The sequence below is a fragment of the Eubalaena glacialis genome, chromosome 1, assembly GCF_028564815.1.
Source record: "Eubalaena glacialis isolate mEubGla1 chromosome 1, mEubGla1.1.hap2.+ XY, whole genome shotgun sequence".
Classification (NCBI taxonomy): domain Eukaryota; kingdom Metazoa; phylum Chordata; class Mammalia; order Artiodactyla; family Balaenidae; genus Eubalaena; species Eubalaena glacialis.
The window spans coordinates 204,900,541-204,919,137 of record NC_083716.1 but is presented as its reverse complement, the minus strand read 5'-3'; the positions used below and the strand labels follow the sequence as shown (position 1 = coordinate 204,919,137).

Genomic DNA, 18,597 nt, shown 5'->3' with positions numbered 1-18,597 from the left:
GGCGGTCCGCGCGGTTGGAACGTGTTAGGGCCGAGGTTCCCAGAACTTGGAAGAGGACGGGCGTGAGCAACCATGGCTGGGCAGTGCTTCCCGGTACCCCGGCTCGAGGGCGTTTCGCAGGAGCAGTTCATGGAGCACCTCTATCCGCAGGTGAGGCCCTCTTGCGGGGCAGAACCGCGGGAAGCCGGTGGATACCCGTCCTTAGGGCTCCAGCGGCTCCGAATTGGTTTCTTGCGATCCAGGGTGTGGGGAGGAGGTGGCTGTCGGCAGAAGGTGGCTGGTTGGCCCGGCGGCCAAGGGAGAGGGTACATGGGGGATGTTGACTGGCTCATCTGTTAAGTTTTCCGTTCCACGTTTCTGGGGAGCAGGTTGACGGCAGAGCACTGGCTACGAGAAATATTTTGCCTAAGAAGCCCTGCTAGCTGCTTAGCGGCTTTGCGGGAGTCTGATTACAAAGTCTTCTACCGTTACCATGGCAACCCAGGGAGTCCCCCCCCCCCCTTTTCAAGTCTTCCATCGGGTTTCCTAAAATCTAGAGGAGGTTTCGCCCCCAACCCCAGCTAGTGGCTTGAACGGCGCCTGTCAGTCTACGCGAGTTACTGGATCTTAAGGAGAAGTTTTTCACTGCACTGAGCCAAAAGGGGAAGCAATGGGAATCCTCCGACAAACTTCCACTGGTCTTGGATTCTAACTAACGTGGGTTCTAGTTCAGACGTTCGATTCTCTTATACGTATAATTCGAACCTTAGTTCTCAGAGAAAAATACTAATGGGGAAAAAAAGTGTTTTTACTTGCCGTGCTTTGCAAGGGAATCCAGGCTTCAGAAAAACTAAGAATAAAGAGGCCAGCAGATATTTACAGGAAAAAAAAAAAAAAAAACCCCAGAGGTTTACAGTTAGCCTGCTCATGATAAAGAAACCCGCCCCCCCGCAGCAATTTTACTTGATATTTACATCTGTAAGTGTGGTCATTGAGCTACAGTCCTGAGTATTACAAAAGTCAGGGATGAAGTTTTTTTCTTTTAGGAGTTAGCAGCCTATAGGGAGGATTCAAGCCTTAATTTATTTGGGAGACTAGTGCTAGATAGGTTGTTGTCCTCCCTACCCCACCGCAGGACACGTTAGTATAAGATGCCTTCAGGACAGTATTATGAAGACGAAATGATGTATGTATGTGGAAATGCTTTGGAAGATGAATAGCAAAAAGTGTTTTGTAATTTCGGCTTCCCAGACAAGACATACAATATGTCACAAAGCATCACTAAGCTTCATAAAGTGGAAAATTACAAACAACACTCTGGTCACAATGTAATAAAACTAGAAATTAATAACTAAATTGCAAAACAAGACATTTTTACCTGAAAACACTGAAGAAAAGCTGTGAGGGGGTATAGTCCTATCAGATTTTTAAACATGTTTTAATATTTAATAGTGTGGTATGGGTGCATGAATAGACAGACCAGAGGAATAAAATAGAAAGTCTGGATGAAGACAGATGTGTGTACACACACACAAGTATTTATCCAGGCTCTGGAGATATTTATATGTATGTGGAAATTTAGCATGTGATGAACATGACATTTTAAAAATCACTGGGGCAAAGATGAACTTTTAAATAAATGGTGCTTGGACAAGTGGATGGTCACAGTCATTTAGAAAATGATAAAATTAGATTTATATCTGACACCATACACAAGAGTGATCCCCAAATGGATCAGAGATCTAAATAAAAAAAAACTACGTGAAGTACTAGAGGAAAACATGGGTAAATTTCTCTGCAATCTAGGTCTATGGAAGGGCTTTCTAACTATGACTCAGGTGTGATAAATGATTAAAATTGTACATAAAATACAAACTGGGAGAAAAATATTTGCAACATATATTTCATTAAAGGGCAGTAAAAGCCCATGTATGTAAAGGACTTTTAAAAATTAATGGAAGGGAGGGCAAAAATCTGATTAAAAAATGAACAGTTGACAAAAAGATAAAAACGGCATCTAAACACATGAAAAGATGTTCAGTTTTATTCATAAGAGAAATTAAACTGAGATACCATTTATCTATAATATTGACAAAAATCAAAAGCCTTTAATAATAGTATTCTTTGTGGGTCTGTGAAGAAACTGGTACTCTCACGTTTTATGCCAAGTAGTACAACCCTCATGGAGGGGAATTTGGCATATCTAACAAAACTGTTGATGTGTTTACTTTATGATATAGCAATTCCTCTTTCGGAATTTACTCTGGGGATACACTTCCAACAGTATGAAAATTTCTAGTGTTTATTATGCTTGCAAATTATTACAAATAACCTAAAAACCTATGCATAGGAGACTGATTAAATTGTCCATTTACACTAAGGTGTACTAAGCTGTAAAAAAGAATGAGGGAAATAATCTGAACTGATAGTAGTGATTTCCAGGATATATTTTAAAATTTTTTTAAAAAAGCAAATTACAAAAACAATACATAATAAGACACTTTTTGTATAAAAAAGAAGGGGAAATAAGAAAGTATATATATTTTTGGTCACTATGCAAAAAAGAAATACAGGGACGATAAGCCAGACATTAATGAGACTGGTTATCTATAGGGGATGAGTGATTACGAGGTGGGTGATTATAGATGCGGTGACCTTTTTTGTATAATTTTGACTTTGGAGATCATGTTACTGTTTTATATTCTACAATAATAATAATAATAAAATTAACAAGGATGAGGAATGGTTCAAAAAAACCAACCAAACTCTAATATAGAATATAAAAGTAACAAGTGAACCTAAGTAAGGGAGAGGAGGAGAAGTAACCTAAGTCACTTTTGAACACAGTGCTTTGATTATATATCAGTCTAAAAACAAAAAGAACTGTAAACAATACTGAATTCTAGTTTGTAGACTTTTTTTACAGTGATGTAACTTAGCAATTGCAAAAGCACTTATTGTGAATTCTGGGATTGTACAATTGATTAAACATTGAGGATGATAGGAACCAGGTTTCTCACTAAGAGAAGGGAGTTTACAAATATATAAACAATGAATATTAGAATAAATCTTGTGGTATAAGATCAGAATTAGGTATCCGTATTGGAGGTATCATGGTTCATCGTACATCCATTATTTGTGTGTGTGTGTGTGTGTGTGTGTATAGTACATATTGAGAGAGAAAGAGAAATAGATAAATAGATATAACTATATGCATATGCAGAAGATGTGTGTGTATATATATATTTGGGGAGGAGAGAGTGAATATATACACACCTTCATGTGTTTCCTAGCTCTGTTCACTGAGAAGGCCTAGAAGTAATGACACACTAATAGTCATAAACACATTCAGCACCCAGATCATGGTTTCTAAACAGCATTCCCCACTAGAAGAAACCAGAGCTGCTTGAAGAAATGACTAGAGGGCTGGGACAGAGATGTAAAAGGATACTGGATTGTGTTATTTTTCCATAAAGTAAGAAGTGCTCAGGTAAAACGTCACAAGAGCCAGCTTGAAGGGACTCCTGCTGGCCAAATCTGGGATAACTTGAGCATCAAAATTATATCAGTAGATTATAACTCAGTGAATAAAATAAGTGAATGGAGAAGTTAGAGCTGATTTTTACATTAGAATACCAACTAGTACATGTAGAAGGTGATGGAGTTTTTTTTTTTTAATCACGATTTTTACACTCATCGTAGCAATACTTGATTGAGGCAGGAATTACCAGTTGATCAAAATTAACATCATAAATAATAGGGAAAATATCATGTGCTACCTGATGTGTTGCACTGAGAAAGACAAAATATTGCTTTTGTGGTACATTCTTTCCAAAAATGAGTAACCTGAACCTAATATGAAGAAACATCGGATAAACCCAAGTTGAAGGGCATTCTACAAAATAACTAGCCTGTACTCTTCAAAAATGTCAAGGTCATAGAAGAGTCTGAGGAACTGTTCCAGAGTAAAAGAGATATAGTAATTAAATACAATGTGGCATCTCAGAAATAGGGGAAAAAATATAGAGGATATTATAAGGACAATTAGCAAAATTTGGATACAGACTGGATTAAAGTATTATATCAGTGTTAAATATAATTTTTTTAAAAATTAATTTATTTATTTTATTTATGGCTGTGTTGGGTCTTCGTTTCTGTGCGAGGGCTTTCTCTAGTTGCGGCAAGTGGGGGCCACTCTTCATTGCGGTGCGCGGGCCTCTCATTATCGCGACCTCTCTTGTTGCGGAGCACAGGCTCCAGATGCGCAGGCTCAGTAATTGCGACTCACGGGCCCAGTTGCTCTGCGGCATGTGGGATCTTCCCAGACCAGGGCTCGAACCCGTGTCCCCTGCATTGGCAGGCAGATTCTCAACCACTGCGCCACCAGGGAAGCCCAATAATTTTGATAATTATTCTGTCGTTATAAAAAGAATGTCTTTGTTCTCAGAAAATATACTCAAGTTTTAGAGATAAAGGAGCATGATGTCAGCAACTTACACTGAACTAGTTTAGAAAAAATTAAATTTAAAATGTTTCTCTCTGTACAAACATAACAAGAGTGAGAGCAGATGGTAAAGTAAGTGGAGCAAAATGTTAAATTAACGACTAGTGACTCAGAGTAAATGGTATATGGGAGTTCTTTGTAGTGTTCTTACAACTTTTCTGTAAGTTTAGAATGGTATCAAAATAAAAAGTTGCAAACAATATTTGAGTATAAAGCACAAATTTTAATCAGTCGTATTTTTTGTCATAAATAACACTCTAGAGAATGCTTTAAATAATACTCAGATTTCTCGTTTCTAAGCTTATGGTGGCACTTCTGTTTTGTTTGGATTTGTTTTCCTAATGTTAAAATTTTGTTCTAACTATATCACATGGGTCCTCTTCCTGTTTTAGTTACAGCATGAATTATCAGAAGGTTTGATTTTGAGCATCTTGGGATAAAGAATCATTTCTTATTTGTTTTTATCCCTTTATTACCAGATACAGCTCCTGATACATTGTTGGTTTTCCCTAATTTTTGGTTGATTTTTTCCACACAGAGAAAACCTCTAGTGTTGGAAGGAATTGATTTGGGGACATGTTCAAGCAAATGGACGGTGGATTACCTAAGCCAAATTGGAGGGAGGAAAGAGGTGAAGATTCATGTTGCTGCAGTTGCCCAGATGGACTTCATTAGTAAGAACTTTGTGTATAGGTATTTTCTTCTGAGGTTTACTCTGGGGATACACATAACTTTATTTAAACCTTTAAAATATTTTTGCATTATTATACAAAGACCATATGGCATTTTCTCTTTTGGCTAGTTTGATATAATTGTGGAATAGCTTACTGAGTTTTAAAGAATGGCTTTTAAAAGATAAGAATCTGAGCTTACATAATTATACAAAGACATTTCCAAAGACCATTTTAAAAATATGGTGTCTACCCAATACCTTCTGGAGTCATGGAAAGAGCAGAATTTCTGTAACTAGAGTTAGATTACATCTAAAGCTCGGTGTACTTTATTCATTCAATGCTTCATTAATTAGTTGATCCTCCCACATTAGTAATTGTTATCTAGAGTAATAAATTCTAAAGTTTTCCTTTATAACCTCTTTTGATTTTTAAATGCCCTATTTTGGGAATATTTTTAAATTCCAGATTGTTTTTAGATAAGTATAAGCTCATGTTTTCTTTTTCTGCCCTCTCCAGAAATATAAGACAAGTGGTTGCTATGTTTGGTATAATCTTTTATCAACTTGGATAAATCAGGCTTAATTTTCATTTTTGTCCAAATAATCTTAAATACTTTAAAATTCCCTCATGGTTGTCGTTTTATGCTTTGGAATGTCTTAAAAGTAAAGATAGTTAAATGCTGCGGAATATCTAAACTTGAAAGCTTTAAATGCTACAGTCTTATAGATTTAATATGCTATTTATTCCCATGAGTTTATTCCCTTGAGTTTCACTAAAAATGTTAAATTTAAAAACAAACAACTTTCAAAGTCTGAGCACGTGCAGTTCCCAGCAAATTCAGTCTATTGAAAAACCATGTTGTTCACAAAAGACTGATTTTTAAAGAAAGGTGGCTTTCACTGTTCCTTCCAGAGTTTAAAGATGAGTTAAACAGAGCTTCTAATGTCCAGGGCCATTCTTTTCTCCGTAGAGTTTCCCAAGTTCATATAGCAGCTTGCCAAAGCATTTCTCGGTTTTTGATCCTTTGAATATTTGCCATTACAGTTTTGGTTTTTAATAGGCCATGGATTGAATTTAATTACCATAAATTTTTCCAAGTGTAAGAACTTTTCATTTTTTATTAAATCAAGAAAGTGGAAGAAAGTGCTGGAATGATGAGCATTTTTCAGCCTGCAGTTAATGATGTTTATTTTCCAGGGAGCCCAATGCTGTAACAAATGGGTATTGAAACGTCATCTTGAGTTGCCTTGATGTTACGTCATGTCCTATAAACTTTTCAAAACATGTTTTGAAGCACGTATATTATATAATAGTTCCTATTCCAGCTTCCTCTAAGCCGTTCACTACAGCTACTAAGGAGTTACAAGATTATTTTCTTAGAGTAAGAAGGAAAATAGATTTAGTCATTTTGGGCAGTTATCAGGGAGTAGGAAAGAAGGGAGGCATTAGACCAAAGACAGAGACTAGAAAGTAAGAAAACCTACGCACATATATAATTATTATCAGTTCAGTTTAAGGTTGCATTTTTGCTTTTTAAACATTTGAAGATAAATATGTTTCCAAGTCTTAGCTTTTACTTCTCTCCTCTTGGTAGCTCTAACTGTTCTTCCAGAGTCAGTATACTATAAAAAAGAAGAGCCTTGTGTAGTGAAAGGATACTGTTGGTATTCTTCTGGTCATAGATTTTTTTTTTTAAGTCTGAATCTTATATAAGCTTTGCTTCACTGCTTCTACCTATCACATCATCTGACTCCTATCATCATCCTGCTCTCATTGTTTGTTATACTTTCATCATTCCTGATCTTGATTTTGCGAAGCAGCCTTTCCAAAATGGGGAGCAGAACAGTAAAGATTTTTTTTCTTCTTTTTCTAAATGTTGGTAACTGCTGCATGCTGCTGCATTATCGTTGTTGTTAACCCCACCATCTGTCCTGTATTGAACACTTACTATATGTCAGGTACTGTGCATCCTAGATTATATTACTCATTTAAACTTCTGTGAGGTAGATTTTTTAAATAATAATTATACAGATGAGGAAATGGAAGTTTAAAAACGTTAAATAACTTACTCAAGATTGTATAGCTCGAAATGATGGAACTAAGACTTATACCCAAATTTGCCTGACTCCACCAAGTCCTAATAATCCTAACCCCTCTTTGATACTACCTCCCTTACTGGTCTGTATGTCAGTCCAGACGAGTGGAACTTCTATAGCAGATGCCCTTCTTATTGAAACATGCATAGGATGGATAAGACCTTAAGGCCAAGGAACTTAACAATTCACATACCTCATTTCCTCTTCTCTCAGCTTAGTTTCTGTAGAAGCTCTGACAGGTACTACGACCTAAAGGAGAAGGTTGCTGGGGACACCTGAGTTTTGCTTCTCTGGACTGAGCTACTCTATCTGGCCTCTTCTTGTAAAGGTCTTGGGTTCTCTCTAGTAGAAAAGCTAAGCCTTAGCAACTGCACCAATTTCAGAGGTAGTTCTGGCCCAGAGAGGCTTCCACATTGTTCCCAAACTCTTCAAAAATGCTTTGGTAGGAGTGAAGAGTATATAGTGAGGTCAGAGATGGAAAACATTGAACAAATAAATTTGTTGATATTATTAGCCAAAACTATAGTAGTAGATTGGTCTGAGTAGGTGACAGACTCCTTTCTTCTCTCTTGGAGTGCTCACTCTACATAATTATCAGCAGTGTGTCCTCAAATTCTGATTGACACCCGCTAGTCCATAATCTGGCGTCAGACTCACTTAGCTTTGCAAAAGGATACAAGGCAGGAAACAGTATTCCAGCAGGATAGAATCAGTGGGAGTCCTTATACCAATCCAGAAGCCATTTTTTGGCTCACCAAGTGACAGCTTACTTGTAAGGGAACAAGACTGACTATAGAGGTGGATGCAGAAACACCGTAGCTTAGTTAAGCCACTTAGTCCGCAGAAACCAGCAGCATGAAATGGCTCATGACCTTAGCTTCTCAGTTCCTCCAAGGAACATACTCAGTTACTGAGTTACACTGCACACAGAGAAGCCAAGTCCTCTGCTTCCTAACAAGGGGTTTAGTCCACTCACCATCCTTCTAGTCTAGACATAATAAATAAAGGGGCTTTTTATTTTTATTTTTTTTTGGCTGCGCTGCACAGCATGCCAGATCTTAGTTCCCCGATCAGGGATTGAACCTGTGTCCCCTGCAGGGAAAGCGTGGAGTCCTAACCACTGGGCTGCCAGGGGATTCCCAAAGGGTCATTTTTTACAATAAACAATGTTACCTGTTCTAACAGCTGACATTCCACATTTATCTTAACCCAGTATGTTTCTAGGAAAACATTGCAAGGTCATCTTCTTACAAGGAAATCTTACCTCCCCAGTGCAGATATCAAGTGGAAAGATATTTGGTAATAAGAGTGAAAGATTACAACTCTTAATCAGAGGTGTGGAGGATGGAGTACAGTGACCCAGATGCTTTTGAGGTCATTGTCTCGATGTTCCTGATAAGGTATCATCTAGGGGGCAGTACATTTGATTCTAGAAGGTTGAATGGATAGGATGTGACGCAGAGAAAAGATAGCCCTTCATGCTCAAGAGTGTGAGGTAAAGGAAACAAACTTTGCTTCTGCAGTGTTCAGCCCTGTTCACCAGGATGGAAGGAGACAGGCATTTGGGCAGAAATATGTAAGAAGAATAAAATTTGGTCACTTCACTGGAATTCCTGAGCTATTCCTCAGAAGCCTGAAATGATAGAGGGTGGTACAGGAGGATGAGAGCAGTTTTGTATGCTAGTGCCAGAAGGCAGGTGAGAAGCAGAGGGGCTTTGTCTTCATTGGACTGTTTGCTTGTTGTCTCTTCCGAAGTAACATTGGTATTGATAGCTTGCCCCGTTCATCACAAGACTTGTTTTGCCAGGACACTTGAAAATTAGTAGCAATAAAAGCTTGAAAGTTGGTGTATTTTCAAAGATACCATATATACCATAGAACCAGAAACATCTTAACAGTAACTTGGAATAGAAGTATATTGATATGAGAAGGATCCATCTGTACTGTAAATCTATTTGAAATCAAAATTTCAGACAACCTAGGTCAAATAAGCTCAATGCTAAATGAATTTTGAAAATTTAGAATTCTACATAATAGGTTATAATAAAAATTATGGATATTGTAAAACAGAAGATAGATCAAACTCCAACAAGCAGTGTGTATATATATATATACACACACACACACACATATATATATACACATATATATATAGTGACTAGAGTATTACTAGATGATTTATTGTTACTAAGTCCAAGGATTCTTTTGTGTTTATTTCAGAACTTTACCTTTTGGCAAGTTGGTTCAGAGGGCCTCTGAAGAAAAGCATAAGGAATTCTTTATTTCAGAGGTAATTGCTTTTAACACATTTTCTTAAGAAAGCATTAATATGTAAATACTAAATTGTTTTCTTATAAAAGAATATTAGATATATAAGAACTATAGCCTTCCATATATCCTAGCTGTGTTATTTACTAGGTCTCAAACCTTGTCCAAATTATCTTTCTGTGCCTCAGTGTTCTCATCTGTGAAATAGGAATAATAACGGTACCTATTTCATAAGGTTTTTGTGACAGTTAACTAAAGAAAATCTATAGAGTACTTAGCACAGTGCCTGACACGTGGGAACCACTCACTAAATGTTAGCTATTAATATTACTTCCTCTGAAAATGCTTTGGTCTGATATGCCAAGTTCAAATGCTAATGGATAACTTTATTTTCATATCTTACTATTAGACTATTTCTATATTTTATTATTGTTATTATCAATGTGATTTTTATTGTGTGTATTTAATATTTGTTCAGGATTAAATGCAGAAGAATTCTTATTTACATTATAATCCAGCTTTAAATAATTCAGTTTAAATGTCTTGAGATAAGGCATTGAGGCTTTTATAAATACCTTTTTTAAAAAAAATTTACTCTGTTATCTCAAAAGCACATTTGAAAAATAAACTGCTTTTTAAGCTTTGAAGAAAGCTATTGTCTGCATCTGAGCCAGCTGGGCTGCTGGTCAGTTTGGTGGTAAAAAGTGTTGTGTTTTCACAGTTCTTTCATCGGGTAACGTTTACACTATATCCGCCAGTATCCCTACAAACTCCGGAAATCTGTATTCTATAGTATGACTAGAATATCTACTAAAACTGAATCTATTAGCTATACCTGAAAAATGTTTTTTAACTTTACAGCCATGCTTTAACATATATGTTCAGTTGCCCTTTGGTATATTAGTCCTTTCCTGTCCAAGGGTAATGAGTGGCACAGATGTAAATAGCCATGAAATGTCAAGTGAAGTAAAAGAAACAGAGACAAGATAAAGGGATTAAAGTCTAAAAATAAGGGTGAGTGTGTAAGTAAGATGAATATGGACTATCAGTTCAGTTCTCTAGGAAGCATATGCTGAGGTGGAATTAGGACTACAAAAGGTTTATTGGGGACTAATACCTGTGAAAGGAAAGGAGAGGATTGAGTAGAGGGTGCCATCAGACGGTGATACAGAGCTGACTGTCTCTCTGCCAGCTCAGTGTGGAACTCCTGAGCGAAGACGACCTCTTAGAGGAGTTGTGTCTTGGGTAGCAATGTCTAGGCCTTTTACCATCTTGCTTAGTCATTGGCTGGGGCTACCCCAAGAAGAGCATGACCTTTATTAGTTCAAAGGATGAGGTGGACCTGCAGGAGTTAACAGCTGTCAGCTGTAACTTAATCACACTCCTTGCAAGTAAGTTATGAATCCTTTCTTGAAGGGGGGTCTGCGGTGCATCTCTGTACCTGCCACATGAATTTGCCTTTTAAATCTTGAAACATTAGAACTGGTAGAAACTCTTAGAATTTTGAAGAACATACTTTGAAATCTATTTAGCCAGTAATAAATTTATGGAACTTATCTGATATGGTACTAGTTAAAATTTTAAAAACAGTGAATCTAGGAGTTTAGTAAAATTTATGAACAGAGATGTATAATATATTGTTAGGGTAAATAGGATATATTTTGAAGTTTGTGTTATAATGATCAACGTAAGTATAAAAGAGGCAGAGTTCTTGAGTTGGGTTGCCCCTGTGCTTGACCTGATATATCTCAGTTCTCTAATTATTACAGGAAATGCAGGCAATACAGTGCTTCATAATTCAAATAGTTCCCTATTAGAGCTACTCAGTGAAGTTATAATGACAATTTTTTAAAGCATCAACTTAAACTTATTACTGTGAAATGACATATTTCTAATTTGTACATGAGCTGACTCTTAAGGATTTGGGTTGAGAATTATATGATTAGGGATAAACTTAGCTTTATAAAATGCAATGTTTCAGATTTTAAAAAAATTATTTTTAAAAGTATAAAATATTTTATTTATCTTCTATTCTACATTTATATTAGTTTGTCGTTGGCCCTTAGCAATGCTATGAGATCATATGTGCTATACAAATGGGAGTTCTTTTAAGTCTTAAGACACTGTTAAGATTGTAAATAATTTGGAGTATAAAGTCTAAATTAAGCATTGTGGCTTTAGATGTGGTATGTGTGTGTCGCTTTTAGGATTTATTTTGCTTAATGTTTTGTGGATCCTGTCGTTATTACAAGCAGCATATAGAGACATTTCTTCATACAGCCACCAGAGAGCATTAGTAGAAAGGGTAAGAAAATGGAACTTTTTCAAAAATGACTTAAGAGGGTTAGATTTTCAGATTCATTTCCTTCCATCTTTACTTTCTAATATTTTTAAGTGAATACTGATGTTGTTTTTCTTTGGGATGTTTAAGGATGAGAAGTACTACCTACGATCACTTGGAGAAGACCCTAGAAAGGTAAGAATTCTGAATGTAACAAGTTGTCTAATCTCTCCACAATTAAGAAATCTGCTCTACTGTATATTTTACAGATGGCCATTCAGCTAATAAAATATAATCTAAAACAATTATAAAAATCCTGGATAATTCATATATATGTATTCAGAATCAAATTGATATGGACACAGTGTTAAGGAGTGGTCCCTAAAATGATCAAGTCAGATTCTATTTTTTCTCTTTATGGCACTATTATTTCTTTACCTTCTTTTATTCTTCTCCCTTAGTAGTACCCACAGGTTTTATGTAATTGATAACATTCAAGTTGATGACTCCTAAACTTAAATATTAGAGTAGATGGCAATTGTATGATTCTTGCTTAAAGTAGGAAGAACTTTTCTATTAATGAAGCATATTAAGCTTAACAATAGTGACATTGTTGAATGTCTTGGTACATAGTTGGTCATTCCTTCAGTCGAAAGATCGTGCGTTGGCTATGGTCACATCCTAGTATTTTAAAGCAATGAGCAGAGTTTTGCCCCATTCCTCCTTATTATCGTGGGCTCTGATGGCAGCCTTAGATAAAATAAGCATTATGCTAATATTGTGTTTATTATTAAAATTCTCATTATGTTTCTCTCAATGCAGGATGTTGCAGATATCAGAAAGCAGTTTCCTTTATTGGAAGGAGATATTAAGTTTCCAAAATTCTTCAAAGAAGAGCAGTTCTTTTCCAGTGTTTTTCGAATTAGCTCACCAGGGTTACAACTTTGGACCCACTATGATGTATGCTACATAAATGAGAAATCTAAAACTACAGTAGCTCTTTAGAATTTATGGACTTAACAGTCACAGTTTCAACTTTCTGGAGGTTACCCCAAAGATCTTTGACATGTAATTTGCTGAAACATGAGGTTTGAAAACAGGTGCTCTGCAAGGCAGTGGTATGGGAGTGAATTATTTTAGTTAATGCCAAAGCCTAGTTAGTTTCTTATATTTGCATTTCTCTGTGGTCTTATTCTTGGTTCCTCATTATATATATAGTAAGTTTTTTGAAGTGTTTTTTTTTTACATGTGAAAAGTAGACACCAGATGAGGGGGAAAGCTGCGAAAGTGGGAAAAATGTTAAGGTTGTGGTATGAGGATGTTGAAGTGATACATGACTAGATGGAACCATTGTTGAGGAGAAAGGCAGAAGTTTGTAGAGAGCCATTTCCAATTATAAGAATTTGGGGACACCTGAAGGTCTTAGGCTATATATCCCTTGAGCATGTCAAGTGTCTACTGTATTTATTGAGCAGCAAGATGTGTAGAGTATTGATCTTGATCATTTATTTTATGGTGTTACAATTTTATTTGCTTAAACATATGCATATAAGTATCTAAAAATATTAAAAATCTAGTATTGTGTTTGGTTTGGTGTTGGGTGGAGAAATTTAGAAAGCTTAAAGCAATACCTAATAGGTTTCTAAAGATAAAAGAATATTTTGAAAAGTTCTGAATTAAATTTAATAAAGTTTTAGAAGTGTGTTTTACAATTTAGCTGAGGCCCTCAGGAGGATTTTAACATAATAACGCTATAATTAAATGAGATAGATATAAAGTCTTAGCATATTTTTTAAGGTTTTATTTACATGAATGATAAGGTGAGAAAATGATGTGTTAACTCATACTTTTTAACTGTATTCAATGACTATATTTTATGTAGTATCCATTTTATCTTAAATATAAAGTTTTTCTTAAACATAAAAATAAGTCAAAGGAATGCTAGTTATATAGTTAAAGTTTACATAAGTCAAGGGTTAGTGGTAAAAGGAGAAATGCTTAGGTAGAAGTGATATGTACTCAATAAATAATCATGAATATATCTTGCTTAGTATATATTTTAATTCCTTAGCTGAGAATTATGCAGCTCTGCCTTTTAACATTTTTCAAAATTTGTACTAATGTAGTGTACCCTTACAAACACAGGAAAAGTCAGGATTGCTCCATTATTAATAGGTTCATCAAGAAAATTTGCCAAGTTATAGTCCTATAGAAGTAATTTGGAAATCAAGATACATACCTATAACCAAATTATGGTTGGCCATATAGTAAAAGAGTTCAGCAGTAGTTGCAGCAGTACCGTGTATTTTCCCAACACCTGGTTTTCCTAAGTGCTTTCAACCTGTTGTCTAATTTTGGCCTTATAGCATTCCTTGACAGATAAGTAAAATAGATACTTACCAAGGGGAGCCTCAAATAGGTGTAACTATACTTGCTGTCAGAATGGTGGGGCAAAGGCAAATAGTTTTCTGACTTCAGATTTCCTACTAGCGTGCCAATCCTGCCCATTTTAAGACAGTGTTGGAGAAATAACGACACAGTTATGTAACACAACTGTTTTCCTTGTTAGATTAGAATATTACTGTAAGTTTTAGGTAATGTGAGTCAAGCTTTATTAAAGAATAGGATTTACAGTTAACTGTTTGGAATACCATTGGTTCTGTGTATTTGAATTTTAGATACTGCTTATTCATAAGTTCTTATTCGTCTTCAGGTAATGGATAACTTCTTAATACAAGTGACAGGAAAAAAGCGTGTTGTACTATTCAGTCCTCGAGATGCCCAATATTTATATTTATCAGGTACTATTTTTTTTTTTAAGTTTAAATTTCTGAAGTTTTATTTATTCAGTTAGTTTTTTTTTTGAATCTCTTCATTCTCATAGAAAAACTTTGTAGGGCTTCTTCCTAATTATGATGTATTGTATTCTCCATTGTGTACATGTATACATGTGATGATAGGCAATATGAAGAATGAGATTTTCAGATTATCTTAATTATATTACAGGGATGTCAATGGTTATAAATAAAGGATGGGTTATTGAAAATTGTCTTAGGTTTCAGGAGAATAGTAATCATTCTCACATTGTGAGTACACAAAAGTAGTTGTACAGGAAAAAAATAAATTTTCAAATTTATATTTGTGGTTACTTTTTTAAAAAGTGCTAACTGCTCAATCTATATTATCCTTTTTTGGAACTTTTCAGGTACTAAATCAGAAGTACTGAATGTAGATAACCCAGACTTAGCTAAATATCCACTGTTTTCCAAGGCTAGACGGTATGAATGTTCCCTTAAAGCTGGAGATGTATTATTCATTCCTGGTAAGATTTCTAGACTTCAGTAATTTGCTCTTTATAATATTTGTACTCTGTCATCCATCCATTATATGATATTTTTAGTAAAAAAAATTTGTTAGATGTATCCTGTCATATACAAGATGATTTTTATACACAGATGTGTATGTGTTTAAAGTATGCTTAGACAAATTCTTACAATATTAACAATCTTGTTTTCAAAGGCAACCTATAAATATAATATTATTATACTCTAAGTTCTTTTATTAAAGGATATCAAACAAGATACTTTATTATCTGGGAGAAGATTATACCCCACTGTACTTTTAAAATCATTTTGTTTCTAAAATATTAACATGTTTTAGAACTGTCACTTAAGTATTTACCAAGAAATAGTAAATATATTTCAAAGCCAAGAGAGATCAGAGATTTTATTAAATATCAAAATGTTACAGTCTTAATACCTATGATATCTTTTGTATGCATTATTTTTCTACAGTCTGAATTAGTGTCACTTAATTTTTTTGAACAGTAATTAGGCATTAGTTATTGTTAGTAACCAGTGATACAATTAACATCTGTAATTATTATGCAAAACTGAATACCTGAAGATTATAAAATCATAATTAAGATTAAAGGGATGCATTAACAAATTCTATTTATATAGTTTTATTTTCTATATCTAAGTTAATATGTTTATAATAATAACTTTTCAGTGATAATAAAATTAAGTTTAAAAGTATTAATAATAATATGATGATCTCATTTGGGACTAGATTATAAATTCTTGGAGGACAAGGAACCATGTTTTGTTAATCTTTGTATTGTCCTGATAAAAGGTCCTTCACATAATTGTGTATAAAAATTTGATACCTTGACTTTTTAATCTTCATTGAAAACAATGAGCACATTTTTTTTTTTTAACATCTTTATTGGAGTATAATTGCTTTACAATGGTGTGTTAGTTTCTGCTGTATAACGAAGTGAATCAGCTATACATATACATATATCCCCATTTCTCCTCCCTCTTGCATCTCCCTCCCACCCTCAGTATCCCACCCCTCTAGGTGGACACAAAGCACCGAGCTGATCTCCCTGTGCCATGCGGCTGCTTCCCACTAGCTATCTATTTTACAGTTGGTAGTGTATATATGTCCCTGCCACTCTCACTTCGTCCCAGCTTACCCTTCCCCCTCCCCGTGTCCTCAAGTCCATTCTCTATATCTGCATCTTTATTCCTGTCCTGCCCCTAGGTTCTTCAGAACCTTTTTTTTTTTTTTTTTAGATTCCATATATGTGTGTTAGCATACGTTGTTTTTCTCTTTCTGACTTAGTTCACTCTGTATGACAGACTCTAGGTCCATCCACCTCACTACAAATAACTCAATTTCGTTCCGTTTTATGGCTGAGTAATATTCCATTGTATATATGTGCCACATCTTCTTTATCCATTCATCTGTCGATGGACACTTAGGTTGCTTCCATGTCCTGGCTATTGTAAATAGAGCTGCAGTGAACATTGTGTTACATGACTCTTTTTGAATTATGGTTTTCTCAGGGTATATGCCCAGTAGTGGGATTGCTACAACCAGCACATATTTTTTAAGTCCATTGCCATTACTTAAATTTTGGGGTTTTGTGTCTTGAGAGCATGGTTAAGGGTGATGCAGTTCTCCCTTATTCTGTATACAACTTTAAAAGAAGAAAAAAACAAAACAAAACAGAAATACTGAACATTTGCATATATTTTGAAGTACGAGCAAAAGTCCCATCTTTGGATGTAAATTTAACAGAATGGTTACCTTTTTTTCCTGTTACATTGAATATGGAAAAAAAGGTTCTGAAAGAAAGAGTAGTTAAGATTAAAACCATGTTTGGAACCTAGTTTTGTAAATCAAAATATTTTAAGCTTTTGTTTCTCCTAGAGCACTCAGAATGAGTTTGTTTCTAAAATTTAGCATCTGATAAATCTTCCTTTCTCCTTTCCACAAGATTAAACTTTTTTTGGATGTGACTAGTATTTCATCTTTATTATATTGTAGTGTTGCTTTAGTATTTCTGTAGCACCTGTGTTTTGAAAATAGACTCAATTGAAAACAAAGAAGTAAGCTTTCTAGTGGAAGTAAAATATTAATTAGCTATATGATAAAAGTTTACTCCTCCTCTCCACAACCAAAAGTATTTGCTTTAGTTTTATATACTTATTATAAAGGAGCTGAAAGAAATATAAGACGATTATAATTGCATTAGAAATGTAAAACTGAGGAGGCTACAGTGAATGCAGATTCAAGCAAGTTAGAAAACCAAATGCAGCTTGCACAGGAAGTCTTTGAGAACAAAAGTACTGTACTGAGTCAGAAAAGGTCAAAGATACTCCCCAAATAATTGAAATGTTCTGTGTACAAAAAATGAACACTTTTGATGTGGTTGTGTGACTCAGGAAGTGTAAACAAGTAACACAAAACACAGCCCCAAATTACAGAACTACAAAACAAATATAACTTTATTATGTCTTTCAAGTTAAAAGGAAAAATTGCTACTTCCAAAGGTTTTAAACGTAGGGTTGTGCTATTGACACTTTAAATTGGTTGGCAATTCATAAAAGTTAAAATGATTCTGTTAAAAGCTGGGAGTGTGTTAACGAAGGGATCTAGTTACAAGAATTATTTCTTGCATTGGCTATAATGCAATTCGTGATATTTCACTGACATTTTGGGTTTTTTTTTTTTAACTGTAGCTTTTATTTTTAACTTTTTTTTTTTTTTTAAACTTCTCCAGCTTTATGGTTCCATAATGTAGTATCTGAAGAGTTTGGAGTGGGAGTGAATGTCTTTTGGAAGCATCTTCCATCTGAATGCTATGATAAAACGGATACCTATGGAAACAAAGATCCTACAGCAGCATCAAGAGCTGCACAAATTTTGGACAGAGCCTTAAAAACCCTGGCTGAATTACCAGAGGAATACAGGGACTTCTATGCACGGCGAATGGTCTTGCACATTCAAGACAAAGCCTATAGCAAAAACTTTGAATAAATATTGAAGTGAATGCAATGAGCATAAACTTTTAAATACAGTTCAACTCAAATATTGGAAAAGTATAACAAGATGTAAATTATTTTTTTAAAGATTTATCCTTTGTTAAAATAGGAAAGATAAATCAATCTCAGATTTACAGATTAAATAAGTATGAAGGCATGTTTGTGTGGTTTCTACTTAATACAGATGGTTATGGTTGAAAAAGTGCTGCAGTGGGACAGCTCTTTAGCTTTCAGGTGCAAATAACTAAAAATCCAACTTAAAATGACCTAAACAATAAGAAAATGTATTGAATCATTATACATGAAGTCTACTGATAAAAAGGGCTTCAGTATTTCTATTCCAGTGATTCAGAAGGGTCACCAGGAACCTTTGGGGGTTTTTTTCTCCCGTTTTCAACTGCAGCATTGGCATCATCCTGGTGCTGGCTACCCTCGTGGTCATGGGATGGTTGCCAATAGC

At 35.0% G+C, this 18,597-nt stretch overlaps 1 protein-coding gene across 1 annotated transcript; it reads left to right on the top strand.

The window, feature by feature from the left end:
• Positions 1-40: 40 nt before the first annotated feature.
• TYW5 (tRNA-yW synthesizing protein 5) lies at positions 41-18,240 on the top strand. The gene is made up of 8 exons (XM_061203751.1): positions 41-150; positions 5,022-5,176; positions 9,474-9,543; positions 11,953-11,997; positions 12,625-12,762; positions 14,516-14,603; positions 15,008-15,124; positions 17,876-18,240. The coding sequence occupies exons 1-8, from the start codon at positions 73-75 to the stop codon at positions 18,130-18,132; spliced, it is 948 nt and encodes a 315-aa protein (XP_061059734.1). The 5' UTR covers positions 41-72; the 3' UTR covers positions 18,133-18,240.
• Positions 18,241-18,597: the final 357 nt, after the last annotated feature.